This window comes from Monocercomonoides exilis (assembly GCF_001643675.1).
Source record: "Monocercomonoides exilis strain PA203 chromosome Unknown scaffold53-602328, whole genome shotgun sequence".
In the NCBI taxonomy this organism is placed as follows: domain Eukaryota; phylum Preaxostyla; order Oxymonadida; family Polymastigidae; genus Monocercomonoides; species Monocercomonoides exilis.
The window spans coordinates 260,267-282,500 of NW_027150598.1; the positions used below are offsets into that span (position 1 = coordinate 260,267).

Below are 22,234 nucleotides of genomic sequence, written 5' to 3' on the forward strand. Positions count from 1 at the left end.
CCTCTGAGAAGAAGAGAAAGAAGAAGAGGAGGAGGAGGAGGAGGAGCATGATGATGATAATGACACGATAATGTTGATAATAATGATATTAATGTAAATGAGGACGAGGATGATGAAGATGATTGTGGAGTGTGTGATTGAAGATTTATTGGTACACACACCAAAACAAGAACAGCAGTGCAGATGAAAGAAGAAAACAATCGCAAATAGCTGTGGACTCAAGGAATTGATGTGCAACTGCCAATGAGAAGCAACACGATGAAAAATGTTGTTTCTTTCTGTTTCCTCTTTCCTCTTCTCAGCAGCTCAATCACAAATGGAATGACTTTAATTTTCTATTGTTCTCAGGATAAACATTCCCTTTGCACCATTTCTGAGCAGCATATGATGGTGAAGAAGATTGCGCAAGAAGGATGATGATATTTGAGATGTGTTTGATGATGAAGAAGAAGAAATCCTTTTCCTTTCCTTCATATCTTAGCTACCTCTGAGAATAAGTTGATGAGCGAACGTGAATCCATTTCCTCTTCCAAAATGTTGAAGATGAATGATAATCCATAAAAATAGAATATGATAAACTTGTTTCAATTACATCTTCCATTCTTTACTTTCACCATCATTGTAGTTTGTTCTCCTCTTCAATAGCATTCCAATCAAAAAATAGCCTTCAACCTGATTATTCCTCCTCATTTTCCTTTTCAATCTCTTTATCCAAAAGAAATTCTTCCAGTATGTAGAAATCCATCAGACATTTCTCGAATAACTTCCAAAATCATATCATTTGAAAAAATTAAATAACAAATTCATTTTTTAATGAAAATATTCGAATAAAACAGAGTTTGTCTCATACCAATTGAAAATTGCATCCCTTCCTGCATCTACTTTGCTTCAATATTTATGTCCATTTTCGCTCATTCCACATTTTGGTCTTTTTCTCTTGAACTGAAATTCCATCTCTTTCTGCAAAAAATCACCTCAAAAACCCAACCAAAATGCTCGTATAACCTTGTTTCATGCATCCCATCCCTTTTGCCAAAAGTGTTCATTTCAGCCAATCGAGGCAAAAACAATCATTTCTTTCAAAACATCGAAAATCTCTTCAAATAAAAATATCACAAAAATTCCACCAAAAGACATACATTTATATGTGGTGCAGAATCGCAAAACTTCCATCGCTCGCACCTCTTCCATTCATCTGTTTTCCTCAGTCTTTACATCATTCATTTCTTTCCCAGATGCCATTTCTCACGAAAATACAGGCAACATAAATATATGCTCCAAATCATATGTTGTTCCATCTCAGAGGCAGACATCGCTGGATGGAGAATGATGGCTGAAATATCATAAAATCAACAAAAATGGATGAATCATTCACTATTATTCTTTGGATCAAAAATGAAATATGAAAACATCAAATGAAAATATTTATCATGAAAAATAAAATGATTTTCATTTAAAGTTGAAGTAATTTTTGATAACGAACCCATATTAGTTTGCAATAGAGAAAAGAAAAGTAATTTTTTAGAGAGGCATGGTATTGGTGCTGTCAGGAATATTTTATTGCGCATGGATAATTGGTGTGGGGTGCGAGTGCAAGGGTGCTACAAGTGATGGGGCAGTATTTAGAGAGAAATCAGCGAAAGAAGGAAAATGTGATTATCCTGAAGACATATGGCCAGAGAAGGCTGAAAATAGCAAATATGGAAATGGCATTTTGTTAAATGTACATATTGAAGGAAAAGAAAAAGGGATGAGAGAGACAGAAAGACAAGAGAGAATGATGAAGAAATCCTCAAAACAATGGAATGAAGAAAGAAGAGGGATCGGGAAAGTTCAAAAATGGAGTTTTTATCATGAGTGGAAAATGTGGGGAAAGGAGGGTGTGTGTGGTGGGAGTGGGGTTGAGGGAAGTGTTGTTGGGGTCAATTCATCAATGAAACTGAATTCATTGGGATTGATGGAAATTGGTGGGGAGAGTGTGCTCAGGGCATCGGATGGAAGTTTTGTTGAGGTGAGTGGTTGTGTGATTGGAGTTGAGAGAGAGACATCACCCTTTGATTTGTGTGGGAGCTGTGGATTATTCACCAACATTTCACTCAGATCGTCTTCAACCTCAACTTTGACTGAACAGGTATTTCCTCCACTTTTCTCTTCAAAAGCAATTGAAGGAGAGATTCCAGAGAAATGTTATGTTTCTGTTTGTTCTTCTCATTTCTCATCATTTTGTGTGTCTTCAGCCCCATTCATCTCATCGCACTTTGTGTGTCTTTCCCAATTGGAATTCTTCAACATCTCCACAAATCAATTGAAAACAACACATCGAGTCGAATGGTTGAGCCAATCAGCATTTCTGATGAGTGGATGCACATTTTCATCGGTGTGGGATGTGTATGATGGATGCATTGTCCATTCGCTGAACAGCCCCTCATCTTCCCTGGATGCTTCAAACACCTCATTTGTCGGATGCTATCGCACTCAGAATGTTGCAATCAGCGGGAGTGAAGGGAATCCGTCGAAGCCAGCGAGACAGCAGATAGCAGACGATGGAGCGAATACATTCACTTGGTGTGAGTGGAATGGGTCAAGTACAACTGGGTCAAGTGGTTCTTACGAAGATGGGATATCGAGTGGAGGGGCGATTAATATGTGTAACAAGACATCAGGAACGCTTTCAGTGAAATATTGCTCGTTCAATGACTGCTATGCATATTGGTGTGGTGGAGGAATTTTGTGTGTTTCAATAAATTCTATCAAAATCGAAAACAACTCATTTAATGGATGTGTTTCATCAAAAAATAATGGAGGAGGAATGTATGCTTGTTATATAACTTCGTGTACCAGGATCAGTGGCTGTGAATTTAAGAATTGCAAAGCATATTATTATGGAGGAGGACTTCTTCTTGATCATTTTAATGCTTCTGGAATAGGATGTATTGGAACAGAAAATGGGAAAGGGGAGAGCTCTTGCGTGTTAGAGTGCTTATTCTCTTCATGTTTTCTGACAGGTTCAAATGGCGGAGGTATGTATTGTTATCATGTTCCAACTGCATTCAAGATGCGGAGCATGCAGTTTATCTCGTGCAACGCAACAGAAAGAGGTGGAGGATTGTATTTTCATCCACATCAATCAACAGCCCCAAGTTACAATCATTATTGTTATTTTCTCTTCTTCCACGATTGCAGATGCACAACCACTTCCACTCCATATGGACATGATGTATTTTTTATAGATCAATACAATCTCTTTTCATCGAATAATCCGTTCTATGAATCGTATACGATGAATAGCGATAATTATAGGGTGTGCTGTGAATATTTACAATCAGGAAGTTGGTATTATCAGCATACAGAAAAGAAGGAGTGGTTGAAGGAAGGGATGAAGAATCGGTATGTTGGGGTGGGTGGGGATGATGCGAGCAATCTGTGTGGGATGAGTGAGTCTGCTCCGTGCAAGACAGTGGGGCATGCAGTGAGTTCGAGCATGGCGCAGCTGAGCTCGACAATCACGTTGCTGGGTGGGAGGCATGTGAGCGAAGAGAAGACAATCAGTGTTGGGGAAAAGAAGATTTCTGTTGTTGGGAGAGGGAAGACAGCGAGTGTGATTGGGACGAATTCTCTGTCTTCACCTGCAACAACGCTGTTTAGCATATCTTCTGGCCAACTGGAGGTGGGGCATGTGGGGATCGATCACAACGCAACAGGAAGCCTATCGCCGAGTGTGTTTGCGGTGTCTGTGGGGAGCGGGACTCTTTCGCTGGAGGATGTTTTGATCAACTCTTCGACATCAGGAGGGAGTGGAATCTCGTCATCAGCATTTGAAGTGACACTGAAGCAGCTAACGATTATTGATGTGGAGATTGAAAATTTGAAAATATCACAGCCTCTTTTTACTGAGCCATCATCAGCAGGATCGTCAAATGGAGAAAGTTTGCTGGGAAATTTAACAATTCGAAATGTGAATCGAACAGGAGGAGATGGAGTTGTGATGGCAAAAAGTGTGAAGGGAAGTGAGACATTTGTGGTGTGGAACACAACGATGGAAGAATGTGAATGCGAGAACGGGAATGGAGGAGGGATAAAGATTGAATTTGTCTCTTCAAAAAGCAAGGTTCTTATTGGAGATTCAACATCGCACAGCGGAGGGACAACAACATTCAGTCAGTGCAAGAGCAGTGGATGTGGAGGAGGGGTGATGCTTCATCTGGCTGATTCAAATGCATTGTATGAGTTGGGTAATACTCTTATATTTAACAGAAATGAAGCAGAACATGGGAAAAACATGTTCATTTCAGCATCTGATCTGAACAAAACAGTCACAAATGAGTCATTCAAGTTTGATTATTCCTCAATGAAGGATGATAAAACTCTGTTTGTTGGAAGTGATGACTATCATCAAGAAAAGGATTTGTTCATGTTTCTGATTCCATACAGCTCAACTGAGATATTTGTTTCATCGAGTGGATTTGATGTGGCGCGTTGTGGAAGTGAAGAAGAGCCATGCTTCACAATGTGGAAAGGGATGGAAAACATGGAAATTGGAACTGGAATGAAAACAATTCAAATTGAAGGATCAACAATTATTCGAGATTCATTCAACATGTCCAATTATCAGATTAAAAAAAGTGTGAAGATGGGAGATGAAGAAACAAAAGCAACATTGAATTTTGAAAAGGCGATTGGAAGTCAACTAGAATATTTCATAGTGAATGATATACATCTTGAATTGACAAATATCCAGCTCCGATTAACATCTGAATTTGAGAACTCATCCAAAACAATTATTTCAAACAAAAATGGAGAATTGGCGATAACTGGATGTTCATTCCATTCAGAAGCAGGAGTGAACAATGGATTTGATGGTGTATTTGTGGATGTGATTGGAGGCAGTGTGGAAGTGAATGATTTGTCGATGGAATCGTGCAATGTCGGAAATAGCATTTTTGTTATTCACGATGATGGAATTACTTGCCATTTTGTGAATGTTAATGTGAAATCGTTGAATGAAAGTGGAGGATGTTTTTTATCGATCAAAGGAACTGAATCAACAACAAAGAAAAATGAAGGAGGAGAAGAAGGAATAAGTCTCAAGATTGAGAAATCATCATTTTCAGGCGTGAAGAGAAGTGACAATGGAGCGAGCATTTTGGATTCAAAGAGTGAGAAAAGGATTTGTTTGGTTGTGAATGAGAGCAACATCACAGAAGACAAAGCAGAAACAAGTGAAAAAGGAGGAGCTATATTCTTCACATTGGGTGCATCAGAATCAATGAAGATGATTGACTCAACAATCAGTCATTGCAGCTGTAACAACAACACTGGGAGAGGAGGAGGAGTGTATTTGGCAACAAAGGAACAAGGAGATTTGAATTTCACATTTGTGGGGATGAAGTTCAGAGACAACGAGGCAAGAGTGGGGAACGATATTTTCATTGAATGTTACAACATAACATCTCAAATCAATGAAAGTCAGTTTCAGTTTGATCTTCGAGAGAATCATTATTCACGAATAAATGCGATATATGGAAGAGATGAATGCGATCATCAAACCGATACGAATCTGATTGGATTTGTGACAATTCATCAGAGTGACACAATTGTTGTGAGCAGTGCGGTTGGATCGAATGACAGACAATGTGGAACAAATGCTCTTCCATGTGATTCAATTGAGCATGGGCTGGTGCATCTGACATCTGAATATGTGAGTCTATTGTATGTTGACACCAAGAGTGTAATTGAGGAAGAGATAAATCTGAAGGAGATGAGTTTAAATTCGAAGAGAAGAGAAAATTGTGAAGTAGAAGTGGAATCAGAGATTTCAAGAGCAAGAGAGTCATTGGTGATAACAACTGGAACAGTCTCATTTCTGAGAGTGAACTTTGTGTTTGATTCGAATTTCATCTCTCATCATGAATCATTGATATCACCAGAAGGAGGAATTCTTGAAATTGTGAATTGTTTGTTTTCTTCAAAACAATCGGCTGGAGAAGGAAACACAGGTTTTTCAAACATTCCCTTTCACATTATAAATATAGCAAAGGGAGAATTACAACTTGATGAATGCACAATTTCAAATCTCATTCTTCATGAATCTGCATTATTTCTCTCATCGCCACTTCCTTCAGTTATTTATTTATTAACAATATCCAATTCAACAATTAAAACTTCTTTGATAGATATTAATGAGTGTGGACAATTAAACATGGAAAAGTTTCATTCAGAAAATATCACAGTTGAGGGAAATGAAGAATCATTGATATCTTGCTTATCAATGAAAACGACAATTGAGTTGACAAATTGCACAATTGGTGGAGTCAGTTCAAACACCGCAAAAGGAAAATTGATAAAACTGGAGAATTGCACAGATGTGAAAATGGACAGTTGCATTTTTAATGGGAATTCAAAGGAAAGAAATGAACAATATTTGAATGAAGGGGAAGAGATGTGCAGATGGGATGGGTCTATTGTGGATGTTGTGAAGAGCTCTGTGATGATGAAAGACACAACAATTACGAATTCACCAGATGGTGGAATAACAATGAGTGGAGGGGCATTGACTGTTAGTGATGGAAGATTTGAAAACAACAATCCTTTCATTGAAGAATATCCATCGCTGAGAAGAAATATTATCTGTTCAGATTCAGGAACATTGAATGTGATGAGTTTGAAAGGAGGAGATGGATGGGAAAGAAATACTTCTCTTTGGATGTTGAATGATGGATGCAGTCTTGAGGGAATTGCTTCAGAAAGGGATTCATCATTCTTCATTCCTGTGTTGGAGAATGTAGAAACAAAAGAAGAGACAGACAGAATGAAACTGACATTCAAAGGATTGCTTCTTGTTCCATGCAACCTGTCATTCTCAGTTGTGAAGAGGAAGGGAGAAGAGAAAGAGATTGAACATAATGATTTTGATTCAAGTGGATTCTTGTCAGAAAGAGAAGTTGAAGGGAGTGTGGCAAAGGATCTCATCAGCATCTGTGAAGATGAAATAGAAGTGAGTGCGTATATTTTGTTTGGGAATGCAGAATCCCCTTCATCAACAAATTCATTTATCCTAAAGAATGCAAGTGAAACAAATACAAAAGATGATGAAAAGGTTGTGGAAGGAGATAAAAAAGGAAAATTTTCATGGGCACTTATCATTATTGTGATATTAATTGAGCTATTTTTAGTTGTTTTCATCGTATCGATTGTTCTTGCCATTCGATGGAGAAAGCAAAAGAGAAGAACAGAAGAATTGGAGGAGATTGTGGAAGACAATATCAAAAAGGATCCGAAGGCGTTTGAGATGGTCACGATGGAGATGTCACCAGAGGAGCAATGTAAGAGAGCAGAGAAAGAGGCAGAGAAGAAGAATGAAGAAAGAATAAAGAAGAGAGTGTATGAGAAAAGTTTGGGGCATTCAGAGTCATCAGAGCATCTTTTGGCTGAAAGTGGATCAACTGAATACATTTTGGGGAGAAATTCAGACAAGATTCCTGAATGGATGCTGGAGAAGGTTGAAGAGAAAGAAGAAGAAGAGACAAGGAAGAGAACACCATCACCATCCATGTCATCCACTTCAACAATAGATTCAGATTCAACATTTGTTCGTGGGGAAGATCTATTCCCAACCACCTCGTCGATGTCGAATCTGGTGGATGCAATGGCCTGCTCGTCTCCACATGAGAAGCTGATTGTGGATCTGAGGGATTCTCTGTTCATGTTATTGCATGGAAGGAATGAGAAGAAAGAAATGGCGATTGGGAGTCTTCAGGAAAGAGAACAGACAGCAGCTCAGATTCTATTCTGGGTGGCCAATCTCGCTCTTCACTCATTTGATGAAATGGAAAATGGATTATCTTCTCTTGCCAATCTCAGCCCACACATTATTCTTTTCTCTGAGCACGTGGTGATCTGCATTGTTTTGCATTCAGATTTGCTTTTATCTGATGATTCTGATTCATCCTCCATCTCTTCATCAACAGTTGAGACATCTGCAACTGATGATGATGATGACGATGACTCTCTGCCCTCATCTGCATTTGAGGATGAGGATGACTTCAAAAAAGAGTGTTTGAGATGGAAGGCACCAGAACTGCTGTTGAACAAGAAAATGGAGGCAACAAAGGAATCAGTTTCATTCTCGATTGGGATGATGCTGTGGGAGTGTGTGACACTGGAGATTCCGTTTGGGGAATACGAAGCCGAAGTTGCTGGACAGAAGATTGTGAATGGAGAGAGGCCGAAGATGGGGGAAGAGCAGTCGAGCCTTGAAAAGGTGGTGAATGAGTGTCTGTTGGTAGAACCATCAGAAAGACCTTCGCTGACGAGTCTGAAAAGAGAGTTTATTCAGCGTTTTCCGAAAGGCACCGCGATGATAACGATGTCAGATGCGATTGATGTGACGAGCATGAGATCCAGTCAATATACTATCAACAAGAGCGGAAAGATTATCATTTTGGAAGCAAAGAGTGAATGCACAAATGTTGAGGAATGAAGATGGCTTTGAATTGATGAATGAAATGAGAAAGGTGAATGAAAAGAAATTTTTTGAGAAAAAGTTTGTCAAAGAAAGATTATTTAAAAGAAGTCTGGAAATCGTTGTTTTCGAGTTTTTAATTTTATTTATTTATTTTGTTTTGCTTAATTTTATTTTTTGTTTTTGTTGAATTTTATTTTTATTTCATTTTTCACACACTCACATTCACCACCTGCTTGTAATTTGTTTGTATAATTTCACTGAATTCATTCACTCACCGAACAACTGTTTCCGCTTGTCTTATTTTTCATTTATTTTTTCGTTTTTCAAGCATTTGTGTATGTATTTCCCTTTTTGATTGTTTGTTTCATTTGATTGATTTTTATACATGAGTAGTTATTTTCAGTTGTTTCTCATATATTCTTTTGATTGATTTGCCAGCACCTTTAAGAATGTCTTTATAAATGGAGTTTTTGTTGAATTGCAATTCTTATTTTTCGATTGTTTAGCCGATATGTATTTGTAGACATCTTCTTGTGTAAATCAAACCATTTTCATTTTTTTTTTCCAACTTTACGTTTTTTAAACATCTATTTTTTATTGATTCAGTGTTTTTCATCACCCAACACCAATGCAGCTTGAATAATGAAGTTATTTAGAATATTTTTTTTAAAACATTAAATATTTCTCATCAAAATTGAAGCATAACAAATAATATTCAAATATTATCAAACATTTAAGAACCTCCTGTATGGAATGATTTTGTGATTTAACAGAAATCAGACTCAGATGATTTTGTTATTAAAGATCTTGTTAAGCATACCAATTTATTTTATTTTATTTTATTTTATTTTTTTTTACTTTTTTTTTTTTTTTTTTTTTTTTTTTTTTTTTCGAGGGAAAATACAGATTTTCAAGCTTTTTTTGCACTAAGCACAAAAAAATAGCTTCACTTATAACATTGTTTAACTCACTCAGATTACAAAATAAATTTGATTATAATATCCTAAACATGCATCGTTGAAATCAAAGCATCAAATTTTCCATAATTTCACGTATATCAAAAAACAAACCAATTTTTTTCAAATTTTTGATAAAAAAAAGTCAATGAAAAGTTCATAATTTTTCAATGAAAATGCCTGAAGTCAAATATTTTGTCCCATATATATATATATATATATTATTGATTGAAATCAAAAATACTTGAATTATATGGAATAGTTATATCAATTATCAAAGAATAAACATTTTTAAAGAAAAGACAACTTATTATCAAAAAATCCATAATTAAAAAAATGAAAATTAAAACAAACAATTCTTTTCAATGAACTGTTTGTTATTCCAAAACATAAAAGAACCGAATAAAAATTGATTATTCATAAAACATGCAAGCTTTTATATTTGCAAATGTTCGCCATTCGACATATTAAAAAACAACATTCAAGTTTTTTTATGGTATTGTTTTTATAACTTCTTAATTCATTTTGCAATTTAGGAGGTGACGCCATTGAGAAATGAAATGGTTTGAAGTTATTGATGAATATTCATACTATGTGATCGTATTTTTTTCTTTAAGTTTTTTGAAAGTTTTGTTATCTGAGACAAAATGTTGCGCAGAATTTGAACAGAGACAAAAAATTAAAGCGATGGATACACTCATGAAAGAGATGGATGAAGAAGAATTCAGAAAATGAACTCACAACAGAACTGTTCTCTAATGTTGACATAATGAATAAAGAAAATAAAACATCAGCGAGAGATAATTTTTGTTTGTTGAAGAGAGTTTTGTATTTTGAATGAAAAGAGGAGCATGAACAGATGGCTTTGCAAATACAAAGTTGGATAAAAGAAGTCAAAAGAAGATGAACGAAGATAAAGAGAAAAAAAGCAGAAAAGAATGAACAGTTTCTTGTTGATTTTTGCGAATGATGCGTTTTTCAAAGCTTCTTTTTCCAATCAAAATTGCTTTCTATATGTATGTTAAATCAAATAAATACTGTATAAAGGAAAAAGGATAACATGAAAGTTCAAGAGGAAATGGAAATTGCAGCTGGGTTTGAGTTACATGAACAAATATGGGTGATTATTTTTGATATCATATTTCTTCAATCAAAAATTTAGGTTCGAAAATTTGCCTTGAATATTAACCAATGAACACTGAAAAGTGAAAAGGATTATTAAAGATATTTTTATCTTTGATTCGGAAATAACATTTGTTTTTGAAACAGTTATGATAATTTTATCATCTGAACAATAAAACACATCCCATTGACAAACAATCTTTTAAAAATCAATACCCCGAAAAAATGTATGATTTCGAAAATAACCACACAAATTAAAAAAAATATATTTGGGTGATCTTTTTTGATATCATAAAAAAGATCAAATTATGAAAATGGAATAAAATTATGGTATTTTTGAAAAATTGATTCTAGCACTAAATTGTGATTTATAATGATACTATTTGTCATTTAATTTTATTTCTTCTTGGTTTCATCCTTTTTATTTTTTGAATCAAAGATTTGGTGAATAAGTGCATTTTATTTGAAAATTAACAGTTTATTCAAAAAAATTATAATATAAATGAAATTTTAAATCGATAACCTGGCAACCATGAGCATATTCAAAAATTTCAAACATTCAGAAAATTGATTTATAAATAAGAATCTTTTTTGTAATGGATTCTATGATCATCAGATTCGAAAGAACTGGAATTATCCATTCACAGAATGAAAATACCGTGAGTGAACATTGCCTGTAGAACTAAGAATATTATTTCCTGTGTGACAACAAGAAACGAGGCAATGCAATATTATTGGAATTCTGCCTGATGATTTTTGTTAATTGGATAGCCAAGGGGAATGCAACAATTTCATCAATAACACAAAAAGACATAATGTATGTGAATTTTATAGTTCTATAAGTTGTGAAGATATTTCCGTCTGTATCCTCTCCAGAGTCCAGAAATCCGAATTATTGTTGAAATGGCCAATCTCCGCTTTGTGGAGCAACACGATGAGAACAGAACCGAATATTTTATAGACATTGGGAATCAAATGAAGTTACGGAAGATACATGATTTTTATTTGGAACAAGAGATGAAATCAAATTCAACTGATGTTTTGTTGAATGAAGATTTCTGGATGGAATTCTGTGAAGAACAAAATCTGCACAATATTGTATAGAATTTGGAATATAATTCAGTGAAGCAGTTTGTGGTATTTTTGGAATTGGAAATCAAATGGCCATATGGAAAGCTGGACATTTATTGTGAAAAAAGGCAAGAATTCAATGGAAAAAAGGAGAACCCCAAAATATCAGTTATATTTGTAAGGTTTTCCTGTTTTTCGGACTGCACCAGGCAGACATGGAAAGCGACGAAATTCTATTTCTGATTCCACTTTTGCTTCAAAAGAGTGGAGAAACTCCAACTACGAGACATCCAATAATCGAGTATTTGCTTGCAGTCGAAAAACATTCAGGCCAACCACATCTGAATATCATTCTTCGAAAGGACAGCTATTTTTAACAAGCAATGTGATTATCATTCGAAGTTTGTTTTCTTCGATGCCACAGCCGATGAAAGAGAATTTGATGGTTTTTGTTTTCATCGTTTGTTTTTCAACAAAGTTGTTGTTTCGCTCAGTTTCTATGTTTGTGCTGAGTCATTGAATTTTGTGCCTTGAGCATCGGAGAATGCATTGAGGCTGCATTGTCATCTGCATCATGAGCATCGATAAGCGAATGCCAACTTTTTCTATCATTCCTCCTCAACGTCGTTGAAGAACAGTCAATTTATTGTGATAACATTCATTTCTTTTTTCTTCGTTATCTCCTTCCACATGCAGGTCTTCTTCAAATCACATCACAACGCTATATTTTGTATTATCGATATTGTCAAAGCAGAGTTCTTCTTATTCAGTGTGCACATCAGAGAAAATGAGTGAAATGTGTGGAAACGAAGAAGAATTGCCAGACAAGAACGGAACAATCAAGACAATACGCCCACACAAATCCCACCGATCACAGCCTTGTTCGCCGCTCACACCGAACTCCCCGCCTTTCACTGCGTTCGACCCGTCGGTGTCTGACCAGTGGCTGTATGTGGATGGCACCCTCAGACAAAGCGAGTCAGCAGCGTCCCCCACGCCATCAGTGATATCTGAGAAAAACTCACTCGTTTCGTTGAGTCTGAGCATCTTCGGCTGGGAGGGCGATGCACACCCACATCCTGTTTCTGATGCGTCTGCCTCATCAGATGCACACGATCAGTCAGCAGCAGCGGCTTCATCTGCAGTACAGAGGAAGGCACAGCCAAGTGGGAAGCGGAACAAGCCAGCCACTCTGCGCATTTCAGTACCGCCGCTGAGGCTTTCGCAGGCGTCTGTGACGTCTCCGTTCTCAGAGACGAGCGGAAGTGCACACGCTTCGCCTTCTGCTTCATCGGCCAGTCTGCAGCAGCAGCATTCGCAGAGTCAGAACACCAACACCTCGTCAGCCAACCGGCTTCCACTTAGCAGGTGTCAGCATGCGCCATCGATGCTCAACCAGAGAGAAGGGGATGCTACTGAAATGGCTCAACAACAACAACAACAACAACAACAACAACAGATGTTACAGCAACAACATCAACAGCATCAGCAACAGATGATGATTTTGAATGAGCTGCACATGAAGACACAAATAGCGACCATCAAAACGGAATCACACAGACAGTTGTGTTCAGCTGAGTGGTGTTTTCGATCAGCGGGGTGTTCAAAACGAGTCTGCAGAGCTTCATCGAAGAGCAGGCTGAGCGAGGGATAGAAAGCGAGAGATGATGAACCCTCTTCTGGTCACATCAATTACACTTTTGTCACTCACATCTATTAATAGCGAATCTGCTTCCGCCTCTTCGTCTTCGTCTTCGTCTTCGTCTTCGTCTTCGTCTTCGTCTTTATTTCTGTGCTATTTTTGATTGTTGTAGTGTCGCAGGAACTGTAGAGAGCATTTCTGAGTTCAGAAAATGAGCGGGATGAGACATCATTATGTTTTCAGCCTCTGTCACTGAGGTCTCCTCTGCTTGAATATCATTTTTTATTAGAGAATGAAGCATTTTGCTCGATGAATCTATTGGTGTTTGCGTGCAGTGGATGCTGTTCATCAAAAGAGAGTTTGAATTTGTTTTGGAGGAGACGAGGCAGACGAGGCAGACGAGGAAGACGAGGAAGAAGAGGAAGACGAGACATAGGAAGGAGTAGAAAAGCATAAATGGAGACAATTTTGAAGAGAGATTTGGGAGAGTGAAGCAGAAACATGAACAAGAGAAGATTTTTGGTGAAACTGCGGAAATAGTTAGGATAATTACATTATCTGTTGTATTTTCGGAGGCTTCTGAAAGATTTGAGAGGAAAACGGGAGAGGGAGAAGGAGGGCATGCTGCAGAAGAGGAAGGGATGGATTGAATAAGGTGAAAAGAGAAGAGAGGGTTGCGAGATTGAAATTGGGGAAATGAGGGAATAACGGAAGATGTCGAAGAAGAATCTCGATTTGATAAGTTGAAAAAGATGCTGCAAAATTTATGCATATTTTGAATGTGTGCAATATCATCCTTTCTTTCTTTCATCTTTTCTTTCTTTCTTCATTTTTTTAATTTTTTGAAATCTCATCAATTTATTTTTTCTAATAGCAATATATTTTCTTATTTTCATTAAATTTTTCAGGTATCATGATTATCGCTGGGATACTCAATGCGAATGCAAGTGCATGCATAGCAGAAAGATTGCAGAAGGAGACGAATGAAGGGTATATGGATGAATGAACAAGAGGAAATAAACGAAATTGATCGAAGAGGATGGATTTGAAGATCTTTGTAGCGATTTGAAAAGAAGGCGATGTGATAAAAGAAAAATCAGAAAATTGTAGAAATGGTTGAAGAAGATATTTGACAAGAATTTGAGGAGAAAAAGAGGAAGAGGCGAAAGGTGAAGCGGAAGATTTCAAAAAGAAAATGGTACAGAGTTTTTCATATTTCATATTATATTTTTTAGATTTTTTATACACATATATTTTATTTATTTATTTATTTATTTATTTTTTTTTGTATTTTTGAATTTTTTCTTCATTTTTCTTTCTTTATTTATTCGTAATAGGGGCTTTTGTGCGAACATTCAAAATCGATGAAAGAAAAAGGATTTTTGAAAACAAGCAGAAGATTGCAACAGAAGAAAAAGGGATATGGGGAAAGCAGACGATGAAGAAGGGGCAGAAGAGATGGGAAAAGGTATGCGACCATGTTGAGGCATTTGGCAACACGGCTCCAAGAGCAAGGAGAAGAGAAGGAGGCAAAGAAGGAAGTGTTTCGAAGTGCGAATATCTTATCTCATCTCCAACCGCATTTCTTTCATCTCCCTCTTTTCCTCTTGTTTCACTCTCCAACCACTTTTTTCAATATCTCAACAACATCTACAGATTGCTCATTCCCAGCCACTTCCTTATGCCAAACCACATGCTTGATGAATAGCTGCTCATTCCCATCAGTCTGTGATGCATATGATGGCTGGATTGTTCATTCCCTCAACAACCCCTTGGTCTCTTTGACTGCCTCTAATGCCTCATTTGTCAGATGTTGCAGGACAAGGAATGTTGTATGTGAGGGAAATGCAGATAGAAAGTTGACTCCAGGGAGACAAAATACAACGTATAATGGAGCAAATTCATTCATTTGGTGTGAATGGAACGGATCGAAGACGACTGGAGAAAGTGATTCTGTTTCAGACGGGATATCGAGTGGAGGGGCCATCTGCATGTACAGCCAGTCGTTGGCATCAGTATCTGTTTCTCATTGCGTGTTTAATGGATGCATTGCATACAGCCGGGGTGGGGGAATAATGTGCTATAATATAAAATCTGTTGAGGTTGTGAACAATTCTTTCAATTCATGCACCGCGCAAAACCAATATGGAGGAGGAATGTATGTTCATACCATTTTGACGTGTGTTCGGATCAGCGGATGTGATTTCCAGGATTGCAAAGCAAGTTATTATGGAGGAGGACTTCTTCTTGAAAATTTTCAGGTTTCAGGAGCTGATTGCATTCCAACAGAAAGTGGAGGAGGGGAGAGTGCGTGTGTGTTTGACTGCAGTTTCACATCATGTTCACTTACAAGCACAGGCGGCGGAGGCATGTTTTGTAAAACTGTTCCTGCTACACAATTCAAAATGAGGAGCATTCAGTTTCTTTCATGCACCGCATCAACAAAAGGAGGCGGATTGTTCTTTTCTCCATGGAAAGAAGTATTGCCAAGTGACAAACTGTATTGCTTTTTCCTTTTCTTTCACAACTGCAGTTGTTCCAGTAATCCTTCGTTTGGAGATGACCTGTACTATGAAGATTATTACAGCCTCTATTTGAACTCAGATTGTCCGTTCAAAGAAAGCTACACAACAAATACAGATGAGAAGAGAAAGTGTTATGCATATGATTATACTGGGAGCAGCTGGTCATATCAGCACACAGAAAAGAAGGAGTGGCTGAAGGGTTGGACAAAGGTTCTGTTTGTGGGGGTAAATGGAAGCGACTCGAGTGGGCTGTGTGGAATGGGCGAGTCGGCTCCATGCCAGACGGTGGGACACGCAGTGGAGACGGGCTTGGAAGAGCTGAGCTCATCAGTCACGCTGATGGAAGGGAATCACACGAGCGAGGCAACAACGATTGAGATTGGGACAAAGGAGATTTCAATCATTGGGAAAGGAAGGGAAACATGTTCGATTGGAACAGGGACACTTTCATCGGTAGGAACGCTGTTCAGCGTGACGACAGGCCATCTTGGAATGAGTCACTTGAAGGTTGATTGTAACTCATAAGTAGAAACTTCACCGAGCGTGGTTGCGGTGTCAGATGGGAGTGGGTCACTCTCGTTGGAGAATGTTGTAATCACCACGAACAAAACAGGAGACTTGTGATATCATCGTCAGTGTTTGTGGTTGCGTTGTCACAGCTGTCGATGGTTGGTGTGAAGATCATAAATATGAATGTGTCAGAACCATTGTTCTTTGAGCCGGTTCTATTGATCTTCATCTTTTTCATTGTCCTCATCGTTTTCCTCTTTTTCATACTCCCAAAATCCAAAGATCCATTCCAAATCATCAGCAGAAAGAAAGCAGAGTTTGAAGCAACAGTGGACGTTGCTTCGGCAGACATCCAGTCTCTTCGTCATTCATGCCTTTTCAACTAATAAAACAGAACATCTGATTTTCTATTAAGAGCAAGAGTGGAAAAGAGTGGATCTTTTGGAGGATAAGAGAGAAGAGGAGAAGGTTTCATAAGAAGAAGAAGAGGAAGAGGAAGAGGAATGGAAAAAGGAGGCCAAAGCTGACAAGAAAGAAATCGAGCCTGCATTGGATTATGAATTATTTGTGTCTGCAGGAATAGCGTTGATCAAACAGAAGATGAAGTTAAGTGAAGCAGAATATGAGCAGGCGAATGAACGCATCGAAAAGACAGTCACCGTTAAAGATGGCATTGAACGAAGGAGAAAAGAGGAAGAGGAAGAGGAAGAGGAAAAAAGCGAAAATTAGAAGTCAAGGAAGAAGGATATGATAATAACGATGAATCATATCCATCGTTGTTGCATTTTGAATGCAACAAAAGAGGTAACATTTTCTGAGTATCTGAAGAAGCTTCCTTTTCTCAATTAAGTGAAAGCAAAAACAAAAGATAAGAAACATACGATCTTCTTCTCTTCGTCTCCAACACCAATTGAAATGAGGGGAACATTAGCAAAAGTATCAAAATAAAAACAATCATTTCTTTCTTCATCATCAAAAAAGATCGAAGATGGAAAAAGGAACGGAAGTGACAATGATGAAGTGGGTGAAGAAACATTTGTGAATTGTCCAGTAAGAGGATGCACGTCTCAGGAGATAGTTTTTCTGTTTGCACAAGTTGTGGACGCTTTTTGTGCTGAAAGAAGCCCTGGGAATTCTATAAAACAACGATAATCCTGAAGACAGCTGCAGGCTGTGCTCTTCATGTGGAAAAAATGGATGCTGCACCCAAAATCACTTTATCAGTTAGACCTTATGCTTGCAATCTTCATATCCCTGATTTCACACGACCACTTACATAGCCGTTTGCAGATCTAGTAATGCGTAATAGTCAGATAGTCCAAGAACAAACCTTCAAATAACTTCCAGTATATTTCAAAAAGAAAATGGAGAAAAATACTTTTGCATTGAGATTTCTTTCTGCAGACGCTATTTGCGTTTATATTTCAAGAGAGGTGAACAAATACTTCGTGAGTATTTGGCTCGTTTTCCTTATCCTGGTTCCGTTCGAAACAGATATTAGAAAATTCCTCTTTTCAATAATCGCGTTCTTCCTCCTTCAAGCAGTGCATATGCCTTTTTTTTGAAATATCACAGTTTCATGTATTTCACTCAAAAATTTCTCATCCTCCTATTCTCCTTTTTTTCATCAGCCTTTTTTGGATAGAGTGTTTTCAAAAAGTGATTCAAGAGAATGAACTTTTTTATCCACTGTTCCCGTGAAGTGTTGTGTGAAATCATCCTTTCATATCAAAAACAACTACAATTACTTCTCCAGCTACTGATTTCATTAATCCTTCTGAAAGAACAAATATTCATTTACGTTCATTGTTATTGAATAACAATGATTCCATGTTGATCAATAATTGTCTAAATCAGAAAAATGCATTTCAATTGTACTGCTTCCTCAGTTGGATGCGAAAATAAAATTTTATAAAATTTTCAAAGCAGAATTTGTTTTAATTAATTTAAAGAGGATATTTATTCATTATTTTTTTGCTTTTCTTATAAGAAAAAAATCTTTCACCCATAAGAAGGTTGCAATTATTATGAATTTTTCAACATCAAATCTTCAACGATCAACTCTTCATTCAAGAGCAGATGTTTTGTGGGCAGAGGTTGAGCGCATTGGGGGAAAGGACAAGGTGGAACTGTTGCTTTATATCCTCACAAGCTACCGGCGCGCAGCATCCTTTGCGGAAGAAGTAAAAAAGAGGTTAAATGGTGTGGTTCTTTATTTTTTGATTTTTGAGTTATGTGAAAATTCATTTATATGTACTTTAATAATGATTTGAAAAATGTATATATGATGCAAAAATGAAAATAGGAGAGTATCATGAACTTCTTGAAGAGCTAGCAACAGCCTACAATAACGCACCAGTTCACACTCAAACGACAATGTTACAAGCCTTATCAAAACATCACAATTGCGATCGTTTACTTTTCTTTGGGTTTGACGTGACCCAAGGAAAAATAAATCATGCAAAGCAAACGAGAAAAAAAAACCAAGATGAAATAAAAATCCCCATTCCTCCAAAAATTCCTTCACGTAGAAAAGGTATTTGGTTTTTACACATTTCTTTTCAATGATCGTGTTTGATTTTTATTTTCTAAAGGCTTGAGTTATTCAGACTGGTGCGTGGGGAATGAATGGATGAAAAATCATTCATCAGAAATTTCGTCATCAATTACGAAAAAGAAAAAGCAAAAATATGAAAAATATGAAGAGAGCTTGGACGAAGAAATTTGGAATAAAGAAATTAAGATAAAGCCGGAACCCAATTTGAAACCAAAATTGCATATTAACATTACGAAATCGGAAATAGATCATCATGTCACTCACATTAAAGATAATAAACTACATCAACATGTTAACTCAAATACTGATCAGTCAAAAAATGTCAACAGAAAAACCTTAACATCCAGCAATTTGTCTGTCAAGAACCTCAATATTGATGATGGAAATCTTCTTCTTGCTCCTCCTTCGCCCACACTTGTGAAGCCTCATGAACTTCGATATTTTGAAGAAAAGAATTCAGAATTTCAAAATGCTAAAACATTAAAAATCAAAAAATTAGATCATTCAATAAGCACGAATTCTTCAAGTTCAATATTAATGCTTCATCACGATGTTCAAAAAGAAAGATATTTCAATCCTGCATCAACGTCTCCATTCGTTTCACCAATTCTTCTTCAAAAGGTCACGAAAAACACTGAATCATTACAAGAAAATAAAACCTGTTCTCGGAGTGAAACGTGTTTTAATTTAACGAACTCAAATATCAGCATAGAAGACAAAGAAACAAAAGAAAGGAACGAAAACGATGAAATAAAAACCGATAAATCAATTGCAATCAATGAGCAAGCAATTGCTAAAAGTGATTGTTACTTAACTAAAAGGTTGGGGCTTAGAAATTTAGGGAATACTTGTTATCTTTCATCTATTCTTCAATGTTTATCAACTGTAATGCATACCGGTATTAAAAAGGAATATGAAAACGAGAGAAATGGAATTTCTGAGGAGTTGATAAACGTTTGCAATGAGCTCATCTGCAATCACTCACCTATTTCATCTTGGACATCAGAATTAATTGATAAGTGGGACATTTCGTTTTCGCGAGGCAAAAGACAGCAGCAAAATGTTTGTGAAGCATTTAATCATTTAATGGAAATGCTTTTGAAAGACAATTTGGTTGACAAACAATGGACGAGCGTAGATGGGTCAGTTCACAAGAAATGTTTGAAATGCGGCACTTTGTCGTCAAGCAATTTAGGTTTTTCTAATTATGTTATTATCAACGATGCTTCAATTTACACAGGATTCATCAAATTTTTTTCAAAAGAAAAAATGAGGCACCCAAATAGAGTGTTCTGTGAAACATGTCAGGAAAAGTGTGAATTTCAAAAATGGAATGTCATATCAAAATTTCCGAAACTATTAGGGATATCTCACGAATACAATCATTCTCCTAACGTCATTCCTCCAATGATGATAATTTTTGATTCAGATGAAAATAACTGTCAAACAATTCACAAGTCATGTACCGAACATTTTCCAAGAATCAATCCTTCAGCAAAATCAATGCAAAATGCATGTTATAAGTTTATGGGACAAATTCTTTTCAAAAGAATTGACCAAAACCATGGCCACTACATATCATTTGTTCTTTCAAAGGATGGATCAAAAGATTACTGGACCATCTGTAATGATGCATGCACTCGAACTTTGAGAAAGGAAGAATATGATTCAAGTTGGAAATTATTGTTCAAACAAGGATACAGACCATCATTTTCATTTTATTTGATTGAAGAATCTTCCACTTTCTTAAAAAATTTATCCAAAGGAGGAAATGATGAAATATCTCCAATTCCGTTAACACAATCAATTGATTCTACATCTCAACTATTCGTAACTCAACAAACAATTTCTTCCAATTATCCAAATAATAAACCAAAAAACAGTAACTCTTCAAACATTTCGTATTCATCATCATTATCAATTCAATCTTCATTTCAACCTATTAGAAATCTCCATCTCTCAACAACTGATAAAGACGGGAAATCGACAAATTCATTATTCTTTGATCATAATCCAAATCCTTTCAATTCATCTGTTTCTTTTTTATCAAATACAGGAAAATATTCATTATCCTCACATGCATCATTTTCACCTCCTGCAAATTTCACTTCAACTTTGTCAACTTCACCTTCTCAAAAGCTTAATTCCAACAACAATCAGATTTTCACCTCTATTCATTCAGTTGGAAATTCATTGGAATTCAAGTCAATTTTGAAAGACAAAACAAAAAGGGATTCAAAAACAACAAATGAAATCGAAGATGATAACAAAAGTGTTGTTGACCTGTTTAATAAAGAAATCATTTCACCTTCCACTATTCATTCAATCAGTCCACACATGTCAAACAATGTTCAGACGCAGAATAACACTTCAACAAAAAGAAATACTTCTTCAAAATCACCTCACTTTTATCTTTCACCAAAAGCTCAAAATGCTGAGATCTTTCCATTTCACCATTCGTTGCCATCATTTGAAAGCTCATCGAATATCCTTTTTCACTCAAATATTTCAGACAACATAAATTCACATCACACAACTCATTCGTTTTGTTCGAGGAAACCGTTATGTTCTTCCCTTGCATCATTTTCAAATGAAAACAATAATTCTTCAAAACCAGAACTTAACAAATCAATTCACTTAACGCATCATAATAATGATAAAGCAATAAACTCTTTGTCATCTTCATTTAATAATCAGAAATCCTCAACTCTTGACTTCTCTTCCTCTCTTAATTCTACACCAAATTCTTCATCAAAACTCTTTAATATCTCATCTGTTTCAAAAGGAGCTCAATTATCATCAATCAATAGTAACTCCTTGTCATCTGCTTCTTTAAATTCATCTTCGACTTTTCTTCAACAGAGTTTGTTTTCCAAATCAACGCATATCCCTCTTATTTTTTCTCCTTTTGAAAAACGGCTGATTTTTCAAACGAAGAAAGAGCTATGGAAACACTTTGTTGAAGAAACAAACATTAAACTGTCTTTATCTTATTTTTACAAACTCGCAAAAAACTTCATCAAAGCAAAAAGAAGGACAGATTTATGTGGATATTGTCAGCAATTGGAGAAAATGGAAAAAAGGCTGATGTCATCTTCCCACCAAAGAATACCATCGAAAAGTGAAATAAAAACAATAGAAGCCTTGAAAAAGCATCAATTATTCGCACAATGGCAAAGGCAATATTTCAATGAAAGTGTTCGAAATATTAAAGAAGGAGAAATAGTCTGCGTATTCGATTTTAAGGAAAAATGGAGAATTCCAATTCGTCAAAATCAACTTCAACAGGAATTTTTTAATCATCAGCAAATTTCTCAATTCTCAGTAATCACCTTCCAACTTATCAACAACATTATATCCAAAAAAACATTCAATTTTTTTTCAACT

At 36.3% G+C, this 22,234-nt stretch overlaps 3 protein-coding genes across 3 annotated transcripts; all 3 read left to right on the top strand.

Moving 5' to 3' along the window:
• Window positions 1–1,490: 1,490 nt before the first annotated feature.
• MONOS_6570 (uncharacterized protein) lies at window positions 1,491–8,479 on the top strand (the record flags this gene model as incomplete). The annotated part of the gene is made up of 2 exons (XM_067876811.1): window positions 1,491–2,712; window positions 2,842–8,479. The coding sequence occupies exons 1-2, from the start codon at window positions 1,532–1,534 to the stop codon at window positions 8,477–8,479; spliced, it is 6,819 nt and encodes a 2,272-aa protein (XP_067720485.1). The 5' UTR covers window positions 1,491–1,531.
• Window positions 8,480–12,400: 3,921 nt separating this feature from the next.
• Window positions 12,401–13,267, top strand: MONOS_6569 (uncharacterized protein; the record flags this gene model as incomplete). The annotated part of the gene is made up of 1 exon (XM_067876809.1): window positions 12,401–13,267. The coding sequence occupies one exon, from the start codon at window positions 12,401–12,403 to the stop codon at window positions 13,265–13,267; it is 867 nt and encodes a 288-aa protein (XP_067720486.1).
• A 1,230-nt stretch (window positions 13,268–14,497) lies between these two features.
• Window positions 14,498–16,965, top strand: MONOS_6568 (uncharacterized protein). Its single transcript, XM_067876808.1, has one exon. It carries the CDS (start codon window positions 14,734–14,736, stop codon window positions 16,303–16,305), a length of 1,572 nt encoding a protein of 523 aa, XP_067720487.1. The 5' UTR covers window positions 14,498–14,733; the 3' UTR covers window positions 16,306–16,965.
• The last annotated feature ends 5,269 nt before the right edge of the window (window positions 16,966–22,234 follow it).

Excerpts from the sequence above, each read along its gene's own strand:
- MONOS_6568 (XM_067876808.1), top strand. The coding sequence starts at position 14,734 with ATGTTGAGGCATTTGGCAACACGGCTCCAAGAGCAAGGAGAAGAGAAG.